Below are 22,088 nucleotides of genomic sequence, written 5' to 3'. Positions count from 1 at the left end.
ACGAGATCACATATACCTGCTGCAAGAGGACATGGTGCCGCCCAGAGGAGATGGGTACAGCACCACTACCATGGATGGTGGCATGGTGACGCCACAAGGTGGCATAATGGCATCATAGGCCATGGGTTCCGCTACAGAGCATAAGAGACCCATAGGTTCAATGGATTCTCACCCTAGGAAGAGAGCGAGTTTGGCACAACTTGATCCATTGATCATTGATACTCAAAATCCATCTCATGAGAATATTCTGGATTATGGTTATGTCCAAGAGACATCGTTGGGGGACGCCTCAATGTTAGAACCAATTCTTGAGAATATAGAGATCTCTACGAACTACACTAGTGTACATGAGGACATGGAATTATTGAGACCAATGACATCAAACCTTACTCCGTTGAAAAATGCCAACGTAGAGAAAATTGGCCTAAATGGAAAGATGTGATCCAGGTTTAATTGAATTCACTAACGAAGAGGGAGGATTTTAGGCCTGAAATGCCAATACCTCCTAACATAAAACCTGTTGACATCAATAGGTCTTCGTTAGATAGCATGAAGAGAAAAAGAGATGATAATCTCACCTTATGGCGCAAGGCTTCTCACAAAATACCCTGGAATCGACTACGAGAAGACACATTCTCTCTTAATGGATGTCATTGCACTCCACTACCTTGTCAGTTTGGTAGTTTCCAAATAACTGAACATGCAGCTTATGAATGTGGTCACTACGTATCTCTATGGGGATCTAGATACGGAATATAATGAAGGTTCTTCTGGACTTCATTTACCCAAATCAAGTGGCTCTTGACCACGGAGCGCTTTTGCAATGAGGGTGAAACGCTCACTAAAGTGACTACTTGATTGGGAAGGGATATAATGAACTATGCCCCTGCGTTTTCATGACAAGTTCTAGATTTGCAATTGTCACGGTTTATGTTGATAAACATAATTGGAACCCTTGAGAGCTAAGGGAAACCGTTGAACACCTGAAATCCGAGTTTGAGATGAAGGACCTTGGGAGAACACGGTTTTGTCTAGATGTAGAACTTGTTACCGCATCAATAAATGCTTTGCATTTTGATAAAGTCAAAGATGCACTCCCATGGTCGTCCGTAGTCTTAGCCCTAAGAGGGATCGGTTTCGTTCTAGGGATGATGACGAAAACGTGTTAATAGCAAAAGTGCTTACCTGAGTACAATAGGCGGATTATTGTACTTATCACAATACAAGACCAGACACCTCAATTGTTACAAACTTGTTGGCTAGATATAGCCCCGCGCCAACGCAACGTCATTGGACTGGTATAAAGATAATCTTTCGTTACTTAAAATGTACGATAGATATGGGCTTGTTCTATCCCTGCAGAGAAAAAAGAATGATGGAAGAATGAGAACGGATCTCATTAGACCAAGAGGCACCGTCCAAGACACCATGACCGGAAAAGCTGCCACCGCCATGGGTGGCTGGCTTCATCCTCCTCCCTTACACCAAAATGATGGTGATGTTTGCTGATGCAGGGTATCTCTCTGACCCTCACAAAGGTCGCTCCCAAATGGGTTATGTCTTTACCATTGGAAGCACTGCGATATCTTGGAGGTCTACAAAGCAGACCATTGTTGCTACTTCCTCAAATCATGTAGAGATTATCGCTCTACATGAAGCCGTGCGAGAATGCAGGCTAAGGTCTGTAATTAGACATATTCGAGGAACTTGTGGTTTGAAGTCTACCACAGATGAACCTACATGCATTTATGAAGATAATGCAGCTTGTATTAAGCAAATGAAATTAGATTTCATCAAGGGCGACAACACAAAGCATATATCGCCTAAGTTCTTTTACAATCAGCAACAACAAGCACTTCTAAATATTGAAGTGAATCAAATCCGATCTGAGGATAATGTAGCGGACTTATTTACTAAGTCGTTACCTAAATCCACTTTTGAGAAACATGTGAAGAGCATCGGATTGAGAAAGTTATCCGAACTCCCATGATTGTAGCAATAAGGGGGAGATATTGACATCAGGGGGAGGTATGATGTCTACATGTTCGATCTCGAAGAGTGAAGGACGTGTTGTGCTATTTTTGTCTTTCGACCAGAGTTATTTTTGTCCCACTGGATTTTTGTTACCTGGCAAGGTTTTTAGTGAGGCAACGATCAAAGTGTCATCACCAAGTTTGAGCGGCACAAGGGGGAGTGTTGAAGGAAGTTGAATTCTAGTGTGCCTCTTCAAACTAGGGTTTAGTTATAGAGTTGTAATAGGAGAAGGTTCTAGATTTCCTAATTGTATTCAGATTCTATTACCTTGTATGTACTCTATAAATCCCTATATAAAGGGCTCCTATTATCAATATATAATAGAACACACAATTCTCTCTGCAAATCATATTTTCCTTAAACATGAAATTGATTGTCACATGAAACGAAATAAAGATAGAAGTTAATTCCATTGTTCTATGGATTTTTACTTTCCACCTTCTGATATGTACACTTGCTTGATGACCTGTATAAAATGAATATAGCTTGTCTTTGATATTGGCAAATTTCCCAAGTTAATCTAAAGACATGATAATTGAGATAGAGTAAGTTTGAGCAAATGAATTAATAATAGAACAAGCGGAAGGAGATTAAACATCTGCAAGCTAAAATGAATATCTACTATATTTTAATTCACATTCAGTCTTTGTCCTACATCCAAAGGTACCAAAGAAGAGTTATAAACCAGCAGGAAATTAAGAGGCATAAAACAGAACCAGTGAAATCCACTCTTAAATTCGTTAGGCAGGGTTGCTCGCATCTGACTCATCTCTGAAAAATCATATGCTGTTTTGATCAAATCTAATAAACTGTCCCTATTAGAATAAGTGCAGATAAGATTCCCACGATCTTGTTGGGAATAACACTAATCAAATCAGAATATTCTTAGTGGCAAACCATTTCTTGATCTCTAGACATAGTATAAAACATTAAAACTCATAATAAGATTAATGATCGGTCTATCATACCACACCAAATCAGCCCAATGCATCCATCTCATGAGAAGACCTCAAAGCTTGCCTAGTTTTGTGCTTTCTAGAAACTCTAGGGTTGTTGTTCAGCGTAATTTAAATCTTGAATCTAGAGAATACCACTACCATTGACACCCTCAAAGAACAGAGCTAACCATTGCATTTGGGCAAATACCAGCGCACCTGCTAAAATGCCAGGACCCCAAAAAGCTAGCCGGCTAGGTTCCCATAGACTGCCAATTGTCACGCCAAAGAAGAAGGTATCACCACCATTACCTAAGTAATAAACGAAAGGTCTAGTAATGAGTATAACTGTATAAGATGCAACAGTTGAAGAGTTCCAACCGTCCAAATCTCCTCCTCTAAGAGGATAAGCTTTCACCAAGTTCACCCAAATGTCATTTCCTTCATGAGAAACCACATTTGACTATGCATGAGAGCATTATTCAAGTGCGCTAGACATGTAACCTTCTCAGCCCAAAACCCCTATTTAAATTGTAGGGTGATATTTCCCTCCCAGGCCAATTTAGCCAACTAGCATGAACTATGAAGCAATACTTACAACCCCCAAGAAAGAAGCTTTCTCTTAATGTTTTGCCGTGGATAAATAAACAGTAGTACAAAGTTGTTCCCACAAAATCAGATCACAGAATTCTTTCTCTGTCATATATGATGTGAAGGAATCAATTGTTCAAATACATACACAAACATGAAGCAAAAGAGAGGAGCTAACTCACCTATTACTACCGTAATTGACCAGGCTTGCAAATGGGATGCCAATGGTTACATTGAGCTGGAATAGCATGTTTAGCCTTCCGCGGATTCTAGCAGGTACAATCTCAGAAATTAAACAGTGACACAATCTGTAAGTACATGATCCATGATTATACGTGAAAAGTATCAAAGCAATTGAGTAGTTTATTCCAGTACAAAATTTATTTCAACTCTTACCACTTTTACACCCGAGTTATGACTCAGTCATTGGACTATTGGATTTCAAAGCCTTTTTAACTCGAGTGTGTTCTACTACTTACAACCAAAATACGTCATTGCTTTCTTGCCGCACATGTCACTCATTTCTAATCTCCCTGGAAGTTCTATCAGTAATTTCATCAAACTCCGCAACTGCATCACGAAAAGAAGAAAAAAGTAAAAGGAAAGGTTTATAGCACCGATGTCATAACCAAACAAACATGAGGCCTCCGGTGGCAGCCATTAGGCGTGAGACAACAAAGATGGGCGTGATCTTCGCTTCGAGGTCACGGCCAGTGGAGCGGGATGAGGTCCCTCCGGCTTGCATCGAGACATATAACCCAAAATCCAATATCCAAGCATACTAAAACGAAGGAGATTAAGGAGAAGATGAATAAGTGAGCTACGAATCTGGAAAAAATTTCTAATGTTCGACTCGTTGTGTCTATTTTGTATAGTATAATGGGGAGCACAGTTGCAATTTTTCGACCACCACGTCTATGATTACATCACTCATACTCTTTGATTCAACCATAAGAAATTCTTACTCATCGAAAGCCAAAAATGACCAATGAGAAAGTTACAAAGCCAAACAATTACAAAAATAATAAATAAATAAAATAGTAGGTGCCCAGAAATCCCACCAACTTGAAAATTTGATTGCAATAATTTCATAGTACTATACTGGTTTCTACAGCATTCAGAGCAAACATTGAAGTGAAAATTACACACTTGAATTTAATGAAAGAATGTCAATAAAAACTCATCTGAATTGAACCATAAGGTATCAATGGTTCTAGCAACCTCTTGCTTTGAATAAATGTAAATGAATGCCTAATATTTAACAACAAAATCTTTGCCACTAAAATCCTTAAACTTGAATGGAATCGCCTGCGCAAATTGACGCTTATGACATACCAACAGAGCAAAAAGGAACAAAAGTTGCAGTCACGAGGAGAGAAGAGTTCAGAGAATCATAAAACAACAACTTGCTGAATAAGTTGTTCTTTTCTCTCTAGTTTGATTTAGATAGAAGAGTATCAGTATAGTATGATTCAAGGTGATATCTTTTAAATGCCTCCCTTCTGCTTAAGAGTAATCTTATCGCCCAAACTGAGGGCAATTCCCTGGGTCTTACTCCTTATCCGGATGTATCCACTAAGCTTTCCATCCACTTGCTTTTCAATGCTCACATTCACCAAGGCATCCTCTCCAAACACACTCTTTGCATACAAGTTAGCTGCCAAGAATCCACACTCACCATCCAAGGCCGATCTGGAACTCAATCATCACAGAGACAAAGATTAAAAGACAAAAAAGAAAAAGAAATAAGTAATTAATTAAAACAATGCATGGATTTCATCAGGTATGCTCGAAGGATGTAAAGTCTGGTAATCGGTCCTCATCATTTATCTCTATCCAAATCATGCCCAAAATCATCTATTAGACTGACGATTGAATACAAAAGGCCCAACTCCACCATAATTTAGCCCCAGCATAAAGCAATGGACATTGAATGCATTTCTACCATTGAGCAGATTCCAACAGTCTATGTCCTCTCTCTTACTTGGAACTTAACTCCATATACATCCAAAATCCGGTTACATGCCTAACATAAGCGGACAAGTTTTGAGTCATAAATTGTATAGAACTACATATTCTTAATAGTTTTCACACAGTTAGAAGCTTGCAGCGGCACCAAACCCGGCTTGAGACTGGTTCATCTTAAACAGTGCACAGATTCTTTTCACTCAACTGTGAAATTTAGTAAGGTAATTATAACCGGAAAAATAAGATGACTTACGGTGCAGTGAGGCACTTCATGTTAGTTGATTTCATGATATGGTCGAGAAATTCCTTCTCGTCTTGAATTACTGTGTTGACAGCAACCTGAAATCAATAACTTCCTCATCAATATTTAAGATAATTGACAGTCATGTCCATGTAGCAGTAGAACACGGTTGCTAAACCAGAGTACAAATTGAGGGCAGCTTAAAGAACGCAAAGACAATAATGTAACCACTGGGTCAAAAAAATATGGCCTATATTTATGAATAAAAATAAAATAGTCACATTTGATGTTAGAATTCAGGCCGTACAAACATGCAAAAACTTTTTAACTTACCCAGTAAATGCATAGTAAAAGCAAACAAAAGTAACTAACATTGAAGAGAAAATGCATCAGTGTTAAGTGAACATTTTGAAAGAAAAACTTGCACAAATGGCATAGTGCTTTTACTAGAGAAAAACAGTATTACGTCAGCTTTAGCTGTTTGAATGTTTACCAAGACTTCAGAGAAAAATAAGTAATATATATACATATATATATGTGTGTGTGTCTATATAACCATAAGGCTTGCACTACATTCTTCTACCATGTAGGATTCTTTGTTCTGTTACGAATTTGTTCTTTGTTCTGTTACGTATTTGTGTATAGACCTACTAGGCAACTAGTGACAGAACACGGGGTATTTATGTGTTGCATATTTCAGATAGAAGTGCATCCCACTATAGACTAAGAAAGACAAGAACAAAATAAATAGGTGAAGAAAAGTTTCTTCGAAACTTATATAATAGCATAGTACTGCCACACATAACTTAAAGCTTAAGCTTCTCAACAGCAAATGAACTCGAAAAGATGACGGAAAAAAAATTAAAGAAAAAGCAAGTTATAAATTTCACTTGTTTTGTCAAACCTAAAGCCTCTAGACAAATTGAACTGTTCTTTTCCCTTTAGCTTCCTATTTTCAAAAGCTCCAGAGAAGAGGGTTGGTCATGAACTGGTGAGCATCCCATCCCTCTTTATCCCAAAGACCCAAACCCTATAGATATGTATTACTTAACTAAACTTCATTGCTCCATAATTGCTCTTTATCCTAGAGGATATCTTTCACAGAAACAGTTTCACTACTAACTAATCAAGGACCTGATAGTACACTGGTAATACAACTAAAAGATTAAAAATATTATTTTCACCATCATTTAGTAATCAAATCAGTAAACTTTGACGAAACATACCGAGTTATTGGATAACCCGGGGGGAAAATGCAATGAAGGCAGTACAAAGTTACCAAAACAAAAGATGAATATAACTGAGAACTTCATAAAACAGACCATCACTGCCAGTAAAGTCCCAAAACTGGTAGCAAGAGGTTAATCATGAGATTCATTTTATTATTGATGCCAAAATCAAGCCAGAAAGGAGTGCTACATACCTTGTTCTCCCACTCAAATTCTGCCCACATGGTTCTGAAAGCTCCATCACTACAAACAGCAGGAGAGATGTAATCCATAATGTCGATATGAATATCGTTGAGGACAACAACTGTTCGCTCATGCACATTTGAGGTCTCATAAACAATATTTCCAAATATTACTCCAGTCTCGGTTGAGGACACCTTGATGTTGGCTTTTATTTTTTTACTAGATTCAGGAGCCAGAGTATAATTCTGTGGCCGCTCAACAAGCTTAAGATCCCCCATAGTTGCCAACTCCAAGCACAAATTTTGTAAGGTCTCCTTGGTTCGATTGATAACTGTGACATCAAGGACAATATCATAATGATGTACAGTCACATATGCTTCAGCATACACTGGGTCGCTAAATCCAGTGAGCTGGAGAATTCGGTTGAGCTTGTTTGCATCATCTCCTTCCTTGATGAACTCTCCTGTAGCACGTTTTAAATCATCTTGGACCTCATCTTCAAGTTCCAGTTGGCTCATACCCTTCAGTTTAGATATAAAGAAAAAATTAACTTAAAAACCTTATCAATCATATATGTACTACCATAATATTAAAAAGGATAATCACATTTAGCTATTGCAAACCAGTAGAAACCAAAAGATTCATAAAAGACAAAGTTGTCCAAAACTACATCATAATTCCGACAATAGATTGTCAACAAAGCTGGTGCATGTAGAAAATTTTAATAACCTTCAACCAAATTCCATACACGCAATGGAACTAAAAGCAGAACATATCTATGTAGATGATATTATAATAATGAATGAATTTTATTCAATGAATTTGGGCCCAGTAGAAAACGAATAAGGAAACAGCATGCTCAGACAAATACATTTTGTTCTAAGTTCAAATTAAGTAGTGAAAAAACAGACAAGCAACCACAAAATGTAGCTAGTAGACCAGAGCTTGTCTGATGTCATCAGCATGGAAATTGATAAATGAAACAATACAGTGGTTAAATGAATGCAGAAGTTGTACCTTCCTGCTTTTTAAATGGTAGAAGTCAATAAGGTCATCCGGCTGTGCATGAGAAATCTGAGCCTTTGCTTTGATTTCCGCTGTTTCCCTTAATTGTTTTTCTGTAAGCATACTAACAAAACTTTGACGGCAAGATTGCAGCCATATTTTCTTTATCTCATCACCAGTATTGCATAACAATCTTATGCAGAGGACCATCCTATCATATGAATCGTTGTCAATTGGATGTGGAAGGACTGGAGATTGGCCTAATTGCAGCATAGAGACAATTATCAACAGTGCTTGTGCTGATGCTTTATGCACTTCCACCTTAGATGGCTGAACCTCTTCCAGTCTCAGAACAAGCTTGGTCAGTGTGCAAGCAACAACTGCCCCAAGAAAATAGTCACCAGTGAGAAGCAGGGATCTCAAGTTCCCAGATGCCAAGGATCCATGAACAAGGGTAGGTGGGGAGAAAGCAGTTTCAGATGCAGCACTCTGTGTGGCATAAGTCCCATCAGAAAGAATAGCTGGTCTTTTAGAAGACACGGTCATGGAGTTTACTTGCTGAACCTTCTTTGAAGAATCATTACCTTCTTCTTCTTCTGAGAGCGAGTAAAAAGGCAATTCTCCAAGACACTGTTTAATTGTTGCAAGTCCACTTTCAACTTCAGAAAGTGATAGGCAGTACTCTCCAATAATCCAAAGAGCACAAGCACAAACACGTGATGCTCGGATTTGGTAAAACGTGTCCAATAGCCTTGTTATTATAGATACCCTTAGTTTAGGATTTGTTTCAATTATCTCCCGAACAAACACAATCACATCAGTAGCTGAAGCAACATTGCTGTCTCCCAAGAAATCCATCAACAAATGGACCACTGTGCTTGCAACTTCCGGGAACTTTACTGCACAAGAATGAATGGCCTGAATAAGCATCTGCCTGTATTCACCATTCTTCTCTAGCTCTCCATTTTGAGTCTTAACAACTTCCTTTTTCAATGTAAGAACAACCTCATTTATGTTCCGGTTAGTAACCAGCTCAAGAACAATATCTAGGGTCTTCCTACGGACGTCAAGATTTGGACTAGAAAGTGCCCTAAGAATGTCCATGAACATATCAGCCATAACTTCTCTATGAGAAGACTTTAGCTCATTCAGCCGATCAAGAACAATAAGCTTCACATTGTTGTCACTCTGAGAAAGAAGAAGCTGACAGTAGGTGTTGGCAGCAGCTCTAATAGCAGTAGGGGCATATGACAAGGAAACGAGAGTCCCAGCACATTCATAAACAACTGCAGTTGAAGGCACATTCAATAAGGATATAATGATCTTAATGTACCTCCCCTTCTCTCCACGATTTGTCCTGCACACTTTCCGTATCAGGTCTAACACAATCATCTGCAGCAATTCACCCCATTCAGAAACCTTATCAACATTGGTCAAAAGATAATTAACTGCACGGTCCTGGGCACAAGTGAAGAGCATGAGAAACGCATTCCGCTTAGCAGATGGATCCTGCTCCGTCGAAAGAAGCTTCTCAATCATTTCAGGCGCGTCAACCAAAATTTGCTCACCCTGTGGTAGCTTGTATATGGACATCATAGCTAATATAGCATTTCTCCTAATATAAGGGTGCCTATGCTCCAAATTTTGCAATACAGAAGGGATTAACGGCTCAATTATCTCGGTCTCGTTCAACCGGCAAAGAAACCTTAGAGTTACACCACGGATATACTCATTGGGGTGCTGTAGGTTGTTCCTCAAATTTTGGCAAATTAAAATCATTTCAGGTAAGACTCTACCCTTTGCATCAGTTTTCTCAATTATCTCCAAATATAACAGCAGTAGTTTCTGGACAGTGTGGTCCTCAGAAGGCAAAACGTATCGAACAATGGTGATAAAAAGCTGAGGCAATGTTTCACCATTCAACAAAAGCATGATTGCCTTCTTCATTGCATCTATCTTTGCCTCTACATCATTGCCTTCAAGAGCTTCCCTGATCTCATTTGCAATTGCGGGTGTTCCTTTATCAAAATGAACTAGCAGACTACAAGATTTCTCCATTTCTCAATTGCTTTCTGAAAAAGAAAAGGAAAAAAAAAAAACAATTGGTTCATATTAATTTGTATAGTCCCTACTTCGAACATCTCAAGTATACCATAACTAAAATATATATAATTTAGCTGTTACTGAGGTTATGAAAGGATAAAAGAACATACATTATGCAGCATAATCACAGATAAATTTCCACATTTAACTTCTACCGTGATCGTAAAACATATCTGGCTCATGAACTGAATTAAAAAACTTTAACAGGGAACTTGAACAAATAACAAAGTTCAATAAATGGCATCTTGGACGAGAATTCTTCAGGATAACTCCCGCTCACTATACGAGTGTGAGTGCATACTTACAAAATGCTAATAGGCATCTAAATCCATGTTTTCATATTACAGTCAACAAAGTTGACTAAATGTTGAATGATTTTTCTACTATTCCATGATACCGCAAACTCACAATAACCTGTCTGCTTCTACACCAAGATCTAATTGCAGCCATTCATGGGCAATAAAAGGTTAGTTCTACCAGTAACAGCCACCCTTACTTATAATTCTAAATTGAAATAAACAAAGAATCTTGAAATTTACTCTCACTCACACAAATCAGATGAAGATTGGAACTCGGCTAGAACTAATTATCAAATGTACATTACCGATCTGCTTCTACATTCACCTTCAAGCATCGGATTCATTTTTCATAAGCACAAGGATCACAAAGAGAATTTAAATTCTATCCGACCAGATCAAAACTCAAATCAACGATCACAACAGGAACAGAAAATGAGTGGCAACTAAGCAAAGCAGCACACAGGTTGCAGCATCCGAGTACAAAATTGAAAGAAAACGCCTATATGATAATCTAGCTCCACAATAATCAAAACCAATACATTGGATTTGGCAAGTAAATGCGGTATGGAATTGCGTGGTAGCCAAACAGAAGATGAATCACGAGCTTAAAAGATCCACAACCGAAAACAAGAGAGCTTCAAGATCTCAGAGAGAGAGAGAGAGAGAGAGTTAGTTACCTTATGGCGATGAATGGGCAATTGAGAGCACAGAGAAATCAGATCCAAAATTTTGAGAGTTCTAGTACAAATAATACTTGTAACTTATAAACTAAGAGAAACCGGGAGCCCAACCGCGGCGACGAATAGCTATCGATTCGGATCTGGACCCGGATTCAAATCTGTACCCGGATCCTCCCTTAGTCTCAATCGGTCTATTGTTTTTAAATATCAAAATACACGTGTCACCCTTGGATTTAGGTTAAGGACTGATTTAGGGGACGCGTCTAATGAGATATATCTAAGATGAGCACTAGTTAAGAATTTTTTTATGAGACTCATTTTACAATCATATTTCCGCAAATCAATCGTTAGATGTTTAGATATTTATGTATAAATCATTTATGTAATTTTTAATTAAATTAAAAATTGTTAAGACATTCATAATTATGATTTATCAGTTATGAACATGAACGGTTAATGTTTAACAGATTTGATTCATCTATTAATTTGATCTAGTTTGGTATCTTAACGATTTGCAGTTTGGAAGAAAATTTTTAGAAGTATCTACTCATGATTACATAAACATTTAACGGTTAATTTGCTGTAATGTAATCAAAAAGTGGGTCTCCCAAACCATTGATTAGAAAGTTCTCAACTAGTCCTTATTTTAGTGGTCCTCATTAGAATGACTCCCCTAATTTAGGTTAGAATAAGGTGACATCGTTATGTTTATCAAGCAAGCGTATCATTCATGCGACATGGTTATCTTACTAAAAACTATCTATGTTTGCCCTTCTTATTTTGCTAAACTTTGTGGATTAAAGATCTCCAAATTGACCAAAACATCAGTATATATCTTACTAGTTTACCATAATTTCAATGTAGATTCCACTGTTGGCTTCAAGAGATATTGCATGTTGAAAAGAGACTATAGATTACTCATTATTATCCCTAAACATGGGTTTTCATAGATGTACCGAGCAGACGTAAATCAAGTGATTATAAGTAGGTAGTCCCTATAAGTCTCTCACGAGGGTTTTTCAGAGTCTCTAGGATTTCAATAGGGTTTTCGCTCCTAGCTTGCACTAATTCACTGGGAACGCTGGTCTGGTCTTGCTTATTTATTAATTTGAGGCGATTGTTGACCGGTGGTGATGGAAAAGATGGGGTGTATATTTTTCAGGTCCTTGGTTCTTACTCAAATAAGATTAGGGTAGTGTTGTTCAATCTGCCTTGTAGTGCCAGGATGCTTTTGTGTGTTAGATGGTCACTCCATGCTCTTTCCGGAGGCGGAGCTTCATTGATCTCTTCACTAGATTATGGGAAGGGATGCATAGAGTGGTTTATAGATACCTCCACTAGTATGGAGGAATAACTATGTCGTCAAGCATAAGTAACACCCTCTTAGAGGGGCCCACAAGCCATGGTAGGACATAACCGCGACATGCATCCTGTAATTCGACATCCAAGCTACCTAGTGGAAGTTGAAAGCGGCCAAGACCTTGCCAGGAAGCCACATTCCCGGCCTTGCCAAGATGCTTCATAATATGTATTTCTAAACTAGAATGGGTTTTTTGCATCCCACATTGGAGCACAAGTGAAAAAAAGGAGGCTGTGATGTAGTCTCCTCCAAAGTGGGAGATGAACCACTAAACTTCTTCTTCTTCTTCTTCTTCTCTCTCTTTCTCTGTAACGTTAACTGGGGCCTCCAACTTTATACGGTAACATGATTATTAATGATATGGAAGATGATCACTTTGTTGCGCTCTTTAACAGTGAACGAGATATGATTAGGGTTATTTGAATTATCGGTAACTTGTAAAGAGGTAACAGACTTAACCAAAATCTCAAATCCTTACCTGGTCAGCATGGCCCTAAGGTGGGCATCGCAAGGCCACTTTGGATTTTACAAGGTTCTAAAAAACGCTAGGCGCTAGTCGGGCGGTGACCCGAGGACTAGCGCCTAGGGGCCTAGGCGGGAGTCTAGGCGGGGACTAGGAGGTTTTTATTATTTTATTATTTTATGACATAAAATTAATTAATAATAATATTTAAAGTCCTATAATTAAATAAAAATAATCAAATATGTAAAAAAAAAGAAGGTACATGAACTTGTGAGCCTCATGATAGAAGCAGCACGTGTTGTTAACGTGGCCAGATGAATCTGATGAAGACCTTCAAACTATTTTAGCTTATCCAAGAGGCTGAGACCAATTTCCAAGAAAAGAAAGACCAAGAGCAGTAAACCCGGCCATAGCTCTCGTTCTTCTTTCTCTGAAACACACAGTGAGATGGAGGAGAAAACAATCAAATGGTGGAAACCCAGATAACCCATCACTGCCATCCTCACCATAGACCCAGATAACCCATCAACACCGAGCTTGAAGCCTTGAAACCCAGAAATTCGATTGAAAGACAAAAACCAAGAGAGAGACAAAATCGAGCTGGAAGTCCAGTTTACCGGCGAGCTGGAGAGCTAGAGAGCTGGCCGGAGACTCGAAGAGAGACTGAGAGTCGACTGATCGAGGGATGAAGGAGCGACAGAGCGGCGTTCCTTCTTGATTTCGAACCCAGAAAATGAAACCCGATTTTGTGATTTCTTCCCGTTTTGGTTTTCCTTCAAAAAAAAAAAAAAGACAGAAAGAGCCTAGGCGCCTACCGCCCAGAGCCACCCAGAGACGCCCAGCCCCGCCTAGGCGGCCGACTTTATTCCCAGCGCCCAGCTCGCTCGACTAGGGGAGAATCAGAACGGTGTTGTTGCGCCTAGCGCCTAGGCGGAGCTAGGCGCCGATTTTTAGAACACTGGGATTTTAACATTACCTGGTCGGCGATATCCTCCGCGGCCACCAGTAACTTATAAAATCAGATGAGTCACCTCATGCCTCTAAGGTGGGTCTCGCAGGGCCACTTCGAATTTTAGAAATAACCTAGAGCCACTAAAATCTCAAATCATGCCATAAATTTTCTCACAAATATTTCAGAAATTTCATTTAAAACTCCCACATGATAAAATAGGTGATGATTAGAGGGTACTACTGACTAGTCATCTCATACCATCTAGAGGGTACTGCTGACCAGGTAATACTTGCATGCGCTAACATCGTCATCTTTCATAATTTATCTTCTCAAATATGTAATCCCAAACTTATTGGCTCTCATAAAATTTAATTCACCATCTTTCCAAAAGAAAATCGTTAAAACTCGAAATTCAAATAGCTCAATGAAATAATAAAGACTTTCAGAAAGGAAGACAATATCAACTTCACCAACTTCGTAAATCATTATAATGTCATCGAAAAACAAATATCAATAAATCGTCCATACTCATGTGATATAAATCGATATGAAAAACAAATTTTGAAATATAATACTACATGCATAATTAGTTTGAAAGAAAATGTCCATTCACTGAATTACGACTATGACTGACGTCCGACGAATTTCCCCTCGAGCTCGATCTACACATCATCCTGAACAGATTGATATTATGAATAATTGTTTTCGATAATTGTAAATAAATTGAAGATAATAAAATCGTAACCCTAAAAACGATAATTAGTCGAAAGCTCAAAATCATATCTGAACAAGCTCAAGTTTCATAAGTTACGTTGATTCGATAATTTTAACATCCTTTCGAAAAATGGGGTCAATCCAACGGTTAGATCTTCCCAAATCGAGACTTGAATTTTTTGAAACTTCAAAATTTTATATGAATCCCAAAGTTTATTGTATGGCTATCAAACTATATCCACATGCTCGTAACGATGGGCTCTCCATAACAAACAAAAACAGAAGGCCTGAAGTGCCAGACATACCCCCACCTCTGACCCTGAATTAGGTCACAAAACCAAGCCCAACAACAACCTCAACTATCACAAAGTCAAATTTGGAACCATATGGCCGGAAAATAGCTTGATAGATTTCGGGGTCCGATCTTCAATGCTTTGATTTGTAGTCCTCACTATGGATCGTGTAACCTCGCTTAGAGGGTTTGATCTGCGGGGTACAAACTTCAAAACTTGAGTAGTCTTGTCCCAATTGATGGCTGTAACTTTTGGTTGGGTCACCCAAAACTGCAGCGCAGCTACAATTCCTTTTTATTCTCCTTCCATAGCACAAATCAAGGTAAGTGAGGGGTATAGGTTGGTTGGCGTGAAGAGGAGCGCCGAACGCAATCGGTCTGGCGGTCTGAGGTGGTCGGAAGGCTAATATAGCCAGATCTTCTTTTTGGGTTGGGTCAGTATTTAGACCAGTCTCGAAAGAATTTGGGAGTTAGGTTTTTGATGGAAATGGAAAGTTTCCCAAAGTGAAAGATGAAAATTGTTACTATAATTGGTTTCCCAACATAGTAACTTTCGGTTTTCTGATCGTAACTCTTTCATGAGAACTCCGATTTTGGCGTGCTGCTATGTACGAACTCAGTTTAATGTGCTCTACATCTTTCATGATGGAAGTTTTCCTGAAAAAGTTTACTAAAGAAAAAGCAAACTTGGAGCCCCTAAAAGTTCAAAATGAAGGAAAAAGTGAAGATTTTAATTGTTTATCATCTAAATGACCAGTAAACTGGTAAATCTAGGTACGGGGCATAACAATTTACCCCAAAAAAATTACTTGACATAGATTTAACCTTATTAATTGTGAGTTTGTAACAAGGAAATACATTAAATGATTTGGCATACGTTTTTTTTTATTATTATTAGTATTATTTTTTTAATAATTATGAATGACAATGTGATTCCCTACCCACTCTATTCCTGATGTCAGTGAGATTTGAATCCATGACCTCCAGAGTGAGCTAATGAACAAGCCACGGCTCATCAACGATTCGGCATACTTGAAATGGTAGAGTTGATAAGTATAAGTTTTCTAGCTCTTGAAAGTAAATTAGATTTCCAACTTGAAATTCTTTTTGCTATCTCATTTAACAGCTCCATTGTATTATTTCTATCAGACGATTCGATAGTGCTTTGAATTCCTAAGTACTTAGCGGGTGTACATTTGTGTGGTATACCGAGGACTGAATGGTATTTTCTCTGTCTTGGTACATTATGTGAAAAATAAACTATTGATTTATCATTTACTGTAGTTCACATTTGTGTGGTATACCAAGGACTAAATGGTATTTTCTCTGCCTTGATACATTATGTGAAAAATAAAGGGCGTGAAATTTGCACACCCTATATTGCAAACCACACACCCTTCTATTATTTTAATAATATTTTACCTCACATCTCTTTTTACTTCTTAAAATGCCCTTGAGTCACATATATTTTTTTTTTGTCTTCTCTTTCTGAAATTCAATCAGACTTTTTTTTTTCCTTTTTCTTTTTCCTCTCTTTCTGAAATTTTAGTAAGATTGACCCAAAAAAAAAAATTTGACCAGATTTGAATGATGGTTACTCAAATCAAAATTCTTAAACCAAAACAGATGCAAATTTCATCTCAATTCTCATATACAAATTTCATCTCATATATTGATATAAAAATGTCTCACACTCTCATCTCAATTTAATGAATTCATACACTGGCAAAAGGCAAAACAGATGCAAATCGAACCCAGAAACCGAACAAAGTAACCAACCTTGAAGAATCCGAAATCGAACCCAGAATTTAAACCCAAAAATCGAACCAAGCTTCAGGACGTCTATGCTTTGCGCTGTCGCTGCTTTGCTGCGTGAGTTTGACCCAGAAATCCAAAGATTTGAAGAATTGAAAACCCAGAAAGTAAGAGACTTGAATGATTGATTGAATGAAAACAGAAACCTAGACTTACCAATGCGGTCGTGCCGAGGAGAGAGGGAGAGAGAGAGAGATGTAGCCGCCTCTTGGCTGAGGATTGAAGAACGAGGTCGCGAGGCAGCAACTTACCAAGCTTGAAGAATCCGAAATCGAAAATTCGAAAACTGAAATCGGAAATTTGCTTGAGCCTTGAAGATGTCTAATCGTCTATGCTTTGCTACTGAAAATTGAATACCCAAAAGCAGAAAGTAAGAGAAACAGAAATGGATTGAATACCCATAAACCCATAAATCAATTGAAGAGTGAAAAACAGAAACCCAGACCACCGTCGCACTGTCAGTCAATCGTGGCGTCACTGTCGAAGAGAGAAAACGCGTCCATGCACCGTGCGGCCGTGCAGGAGAGAGAGAGAGAGAGAGAGAGAGAGAGAGAGAGAGATGAGCTTTAGTTTGAGTTTAGGTCGGAGAATGGTTCTGTCGTGGTTTGGAGGAGAGAGAGAGAGACCAAAACCAATGGCATTTTAGGAAGTGAAAAGAGATGTGAGGTAAAATATTATTAAAATAATAGAAGGGTGTGTGGTTTGCAATATTGGGTGTGCAAATTTCACCCCCCGAAATAAACTATTGATTTATGGTAGTTTACCTTTTGACCATAAGGTATGTTAAAGTTATATAACAAATTTTTTAAACAAGTAGCAACTTTATCATTAGCTTGAGCTAAAGTAAACAATCATCAGAAAAATAAAGGTTAGAAATTCTAATTCCTATAGGAGAAGAATGAATACCAATTCATAAGAACTAGATCTCTGTGTTAATTTAAAGAAATTCTTAATAAAGGGCTTAATACAGAAAAGAAACAGATACTAGAAGCAAAGATCACCATGTCTCAAATTCCTCGAGGGATAAATGTGACCATACAGTTTTTACCATTGACAAGAATCTAGTAACTAATAGATTGAATATAGTGCATTTTTTTAATAAATAAAAGGTTATTTTCATTTAACTCAATCCAGAATGACACAAATACATAACTTCCACTGCCAACACAACGGGCAATTAAGAACAGTGCTATGCTAGCATCGCTCACTATTACATTCTATGCTCACTCCTATAAACTATGAAAACACATAGTAATTAGGCTAATTAAATCAACATTAAAATAATAACTTTTGTTTTCTTGTTGCCCTTCATACCAGGGCTAGGATGCTTAGTAAGATACGCAAGGCAGTTCACCTATGCTTCAGTAACTCTTTTCAATTGGGATGATTCTTGTTCTTGGATCCGAGTGGCCTCCCTCTCTTCTTCTTTGGTTCAATTTTCACTTCATGCATCACGTCCTTGGTACCAATATACTGTCGGTGCCTCAATCAATCCAAGAGACCGAGCATAGAATTTGTCAGGGAACTCTTACATCTTAAGCTTCTTTGTAGGTGCATCATGTTGTACCACTTTGTTAAATATCTCCGGTGGCAATATTTTCGGCTTCTTTGGAGATGGAGCAGCTGATAGAGGCTTGTTTCTTTTCAACTTTCTCAATAGGGGTCAATTCTGTTACAAGCCTGATACAAGTGTAGTTGGCTTTTCAGGAGCAGGCTCTGCTATAGCACCAAAGTCTTTTGCAGTCGTACTTGCAGGCGCAAGTGCCATTTCAAAAGCATAGTCATTTGCAACTATTATTTCAGTATAAGGTCCTTCAATGGACAGTTGTTTCATAATTGAAACTGTTGCCATTGAGTCTGCATTAGTCTTCGAGGAAACAAGCTTCTCACACAGCACAATAAGCCTTCATCTAGTATGCTCTTCGGGTCCAAACAGTAATTTGCTTACAGGAGGAAAAATAGGGTTTTGAATGCCGTGAAACTTGAAAGCACCATCCATAAACTTATTGGTAGTAAACTATAAGGAGGAGCTCCCAATTTCGAGTCTTTTTTCTATACGCTCCACCCTCAAAGATGGTTCACCAATGAAAAGAGGGCAGTGATACCCCTTATGAACCTGTAGATGGCATTAGTTGCACTTACCCACTAGATTCTCAAAGAAGAAGGAGATTTCAGCTTTCACATTTGGAGCGAGCCTTAGGGTTTTTTTTTATAATAATAATTATTATTATTTTTAGAAAAAGGGTTTAGAAATTTTGTTTGAAATCCTAACCCTAACCTCCCCCATATTTTCAAAGAGCTTTTCATCGAGCTCAATGAACTTACCAGCCACAGAGCTAGGCAATACCTTTGATTATATCAGGGTTTTCGAACAATGGTGGGATGTTGGTGATGCAAACCTAAAAATAGAGAGAACTCAGTTAACAACATGCAGAGAAGTGATGTCATCATACTCTTGCAAAACCACTGGAGTATGATTGAATCGCCATGGGCAACCACGCAGCACCTTGTTTCGATCCCTAAGCAAATCAAACACCAGCACAAAATAGTTCTATTCACGTTCTTGAATCTTGCAACCTTTGTTGCCCAGTTGCCCTGCACAAAAGTGAGTGCCTAATTTAAAACCCCATCAATCTAGTAAGAATAAATAGGGATCGTTCTCAACCGGGGATTAGGGCTTCATTTATTCCTGCAACATAAAGCATTAGATAAAAGAAAAACAAAGTATATACATATGGTATTTACGAAATTACAAAGAACAGAGATTTTTGGATTTTAATTTCTAAATTAATAACTAATTATATACAAGTGACACACCAAAACACATAATCAAATAGATAAAGATGGATGGAATGAAATATTGATGTAGTCAACCACTATTAACACATTGGCAAGGTTTCAAAGCATCAATCACGAATCAAAACGCATACAAAGTCCTTTTTACCTCCCTCAATGAAATTAACTAGATGAACGCACCATAGTTAATCCTATTAAGCATGCAATTAATAGTGGTAGCTAATCACTGACAAGAACACAATGAACTCATTAAGCCTTTGAAGCTGTCTTATTCTAGCCATGACATTCATCAAGGGCTTTCCGTCCGCACAGTAAAGCGTGTGCATTTAGAAAGGCCAGCCCTAGGCTCATAGAATGAAGGAGACAACCCTAATTTTGTGTTGGAAAAACGGGTAGCGGGTGGAGACAAACGTGGGGACTCGGGTTGGGGTGCAGCGTAACTAGGAGAGCCATTCCATTTAGGGTGAGATAGAATGGGCGAGCACGAGCGAAGCTGTCTAGTTATCTTTCTATCTGCTCTTCATCTCAAGCAAGATAGATAAGTAAGGTTTTTATCACGACTGGAGATATGGAAGTTTGATCAATTCAAGCCAAGATAACAAGTTAGAACGCTAATCATATCATGCAAAACTCATTGTTGATTTACTTAAGGAACTATAGGTTTTTCACTTCAATTATTAAGACCTAAAACGCTACCATATCTTAATATGGATTCAATTACATGCTTTTCAATTAAAGTATGCATCCAAAGATCAAGAAACAAGTAAACGATGAGTTATTCGCACAAAACCAACAATCATGCATAACAATATAGGAGTTGTAACTTTTACTTTGAAAACCTAAAAACCTAAAAACCTAAAACATGCTTCATAGTATTCGAAAACTAAACATCTAAAATCAACACTTCAATCTCACATGAAATCGCAAATTCCATTTCAATAAAACAAAAATCAAATCCGAAATTGTTTTACAAAGTAACAAAACCGAAAACAAAATAGAGGTGTTCATGGTTACACTTTTGACATCCTCAAGGATGCAATAGCTTCAAAGGTGGTAGAATGGATAAGGAACGCGACAAGGATGCTTGAATGGAGAGGAGGATGCTTCATGGTCTTGAACTTTGAAGAATGGAAGATTGCCGAAACTATAGAGAGAAGAAGGGGACGAGTTGTGACTTTGATTCTGAATATTGTGGTGGTGAAAAAGTCTTCACAATGCCTCCTATATATAATGCATGGCCCCTTGGGGTATCAAGGTTGATTTCTACTTCAATGATGTCATTCAACCAATCAAAATATTGCGTAAGAAGTAGAGAACAATCTTGAGTCTTGATCAATATATTCTTTACCGAATTCTTCATGTATCTTCCCTCAATATGTTCTTCATTCAACTCGTATGCAATCAGGAAAACTAAATTGATATTTATTCTTTTTTTTTTTTCCCATAATTCACACTTAGTAGATATTCTCCAAAACTCTCCCAAATTAGACTTTGCCGAAATCTTCTTGATATTTTCCTTGTATTTCTCATGGAAAAAAGCAATCATTATGGGATTAGAATTCCTCCAAGACATCAAGACTATTCTAGAAAATTACATGCAAGTCACATGCTTCAATCTTTGGGTCGGCTTCTTCACTTAGATGTTTCAAAACCCATCTTCTATTGTAAAGCCAACTTGTACATTCTAGAACATTCTTACACAATCTTGAGTCATCTTGAAGCCACAGTATCTCTTAAACTTCCCAAGTATCCTAGTATTATCAAGAATCCTAATGCCAACATATTTCCTAGTCCAATTAGGATTCTTCATTTCCGAGATGTTCTGGAACCTTCCTAAGCTCTCCTTGTGCAACAAGGACTCCTAGTCATGTTAGGTTTCCTTTTCTTGGCACGAATGGGTTTCCTTGTCTATCTAGAATTCTGTCATTTCTCATTTCTGATCATCATTTTCACGAGCTCACTCCTAGTTAACTCAAGATTCCAACTTCAACTGGGATTCCTTCTCCTAGTAGGTTTGGGAAAACTTCATTTCTCCATTTCTTGTCATTTATGCCTATTTACTCCTTGACTTCCGTTTATAGACTCAAAAGTACCTAAAAACAAAAACTAAATTAAAAATGATAATGTTGAGGAAATAACTAAGTAAAAATGATAATGTTGAGGAAATAACTAAGTAAAATGTAGAGATAATAACATTTAAAACATAGCAAATATTACTCTCATCATCTGTCTAACACTCATACATGCTTGAAAAATGTCGCAATTCATTCAAGATATCAAGTTTTTCTCTACAGGCAATCAAGTAAGACTACTTTGGTAGGCGTTAAGCACCACCAAATCTTCAGAAGAGATCGATGACCTCATTTCTAGCTAAAGCTAAAAAGGCAGTGACTTCGTCGATGGACAACATGGTGAGAAGGTTTCCACT

At 37.9% G+C, this 22,088-nt stretch overlaps 1 protein-coding gene and 1 long non-coding RNA gene across 2 annotated transcripts; both read right to left on the bottom strand.

The window, feature by feature from the left end:
* Positions 1–4,605: 4,605 nt before the first annotated feature.
* LOC112197018 (coatomer subunit beta-1) lies at positions 4,606–11,426 on the bottom strand. The gene is made up of 5 exons (XM_024337541.2): positions 11,266–11,426; positions 8,199–10,258; positions 7,193–7,702; positions 5,782–5,867; positions 4,606–5,252 (listed from the first exon to the last, which is right to left on the bottom strand). Exons 2-5 carry the CDS (start codon positions 10,242–10,244, stop codon positions 5,048–5,050), a joined length of 2,847 nt encoding a protein of 948 aa, XP_024193309.1. The 5' UTR covers positions 10,245–10,258; positions 11,266–11,426; the 3' UTR covers positions 4,606–5,047.
* A 5,257-nt stretch (positions 11,427–16,683) lies between these two features.
* On the bottom strand, positions 16,684–17,366 carry LOC121052416. Its single transcript, XR_005809000.1, has 3 exons — positions 17,263–17,366; positions 17,021–17,150; positions 16,684–16,917 (listed from the first exon to the last, which is right to left on the bottom strand). It is a non-coding gene; the product is annotated as an uncharacterized LOC121052416 (long non-coding RNA).
* Between the last annotated feature and the right edge of the window lie 4,722 nt (positions 17,367–22,088).

Source organism: Rosa chinensis, chromosome 4, assembly GCF_002994745.2.
Source record: "Rosa chinensis cultivar Old Blush chromosome 4, RchiOBHm-V2, whole genome shotgun sequence".
Taxonomy (NCBI): Eukaryota; Viridiplantae; Streptophyta; class Magnoliopsida; order Rosales; family Rosaceae; genus Rosa; species Rosa chinensis.
Note: the sequence above shows the minus strand (reverse complement) of the source record. Positions and strands in the feature narration are given on the sequence as shown.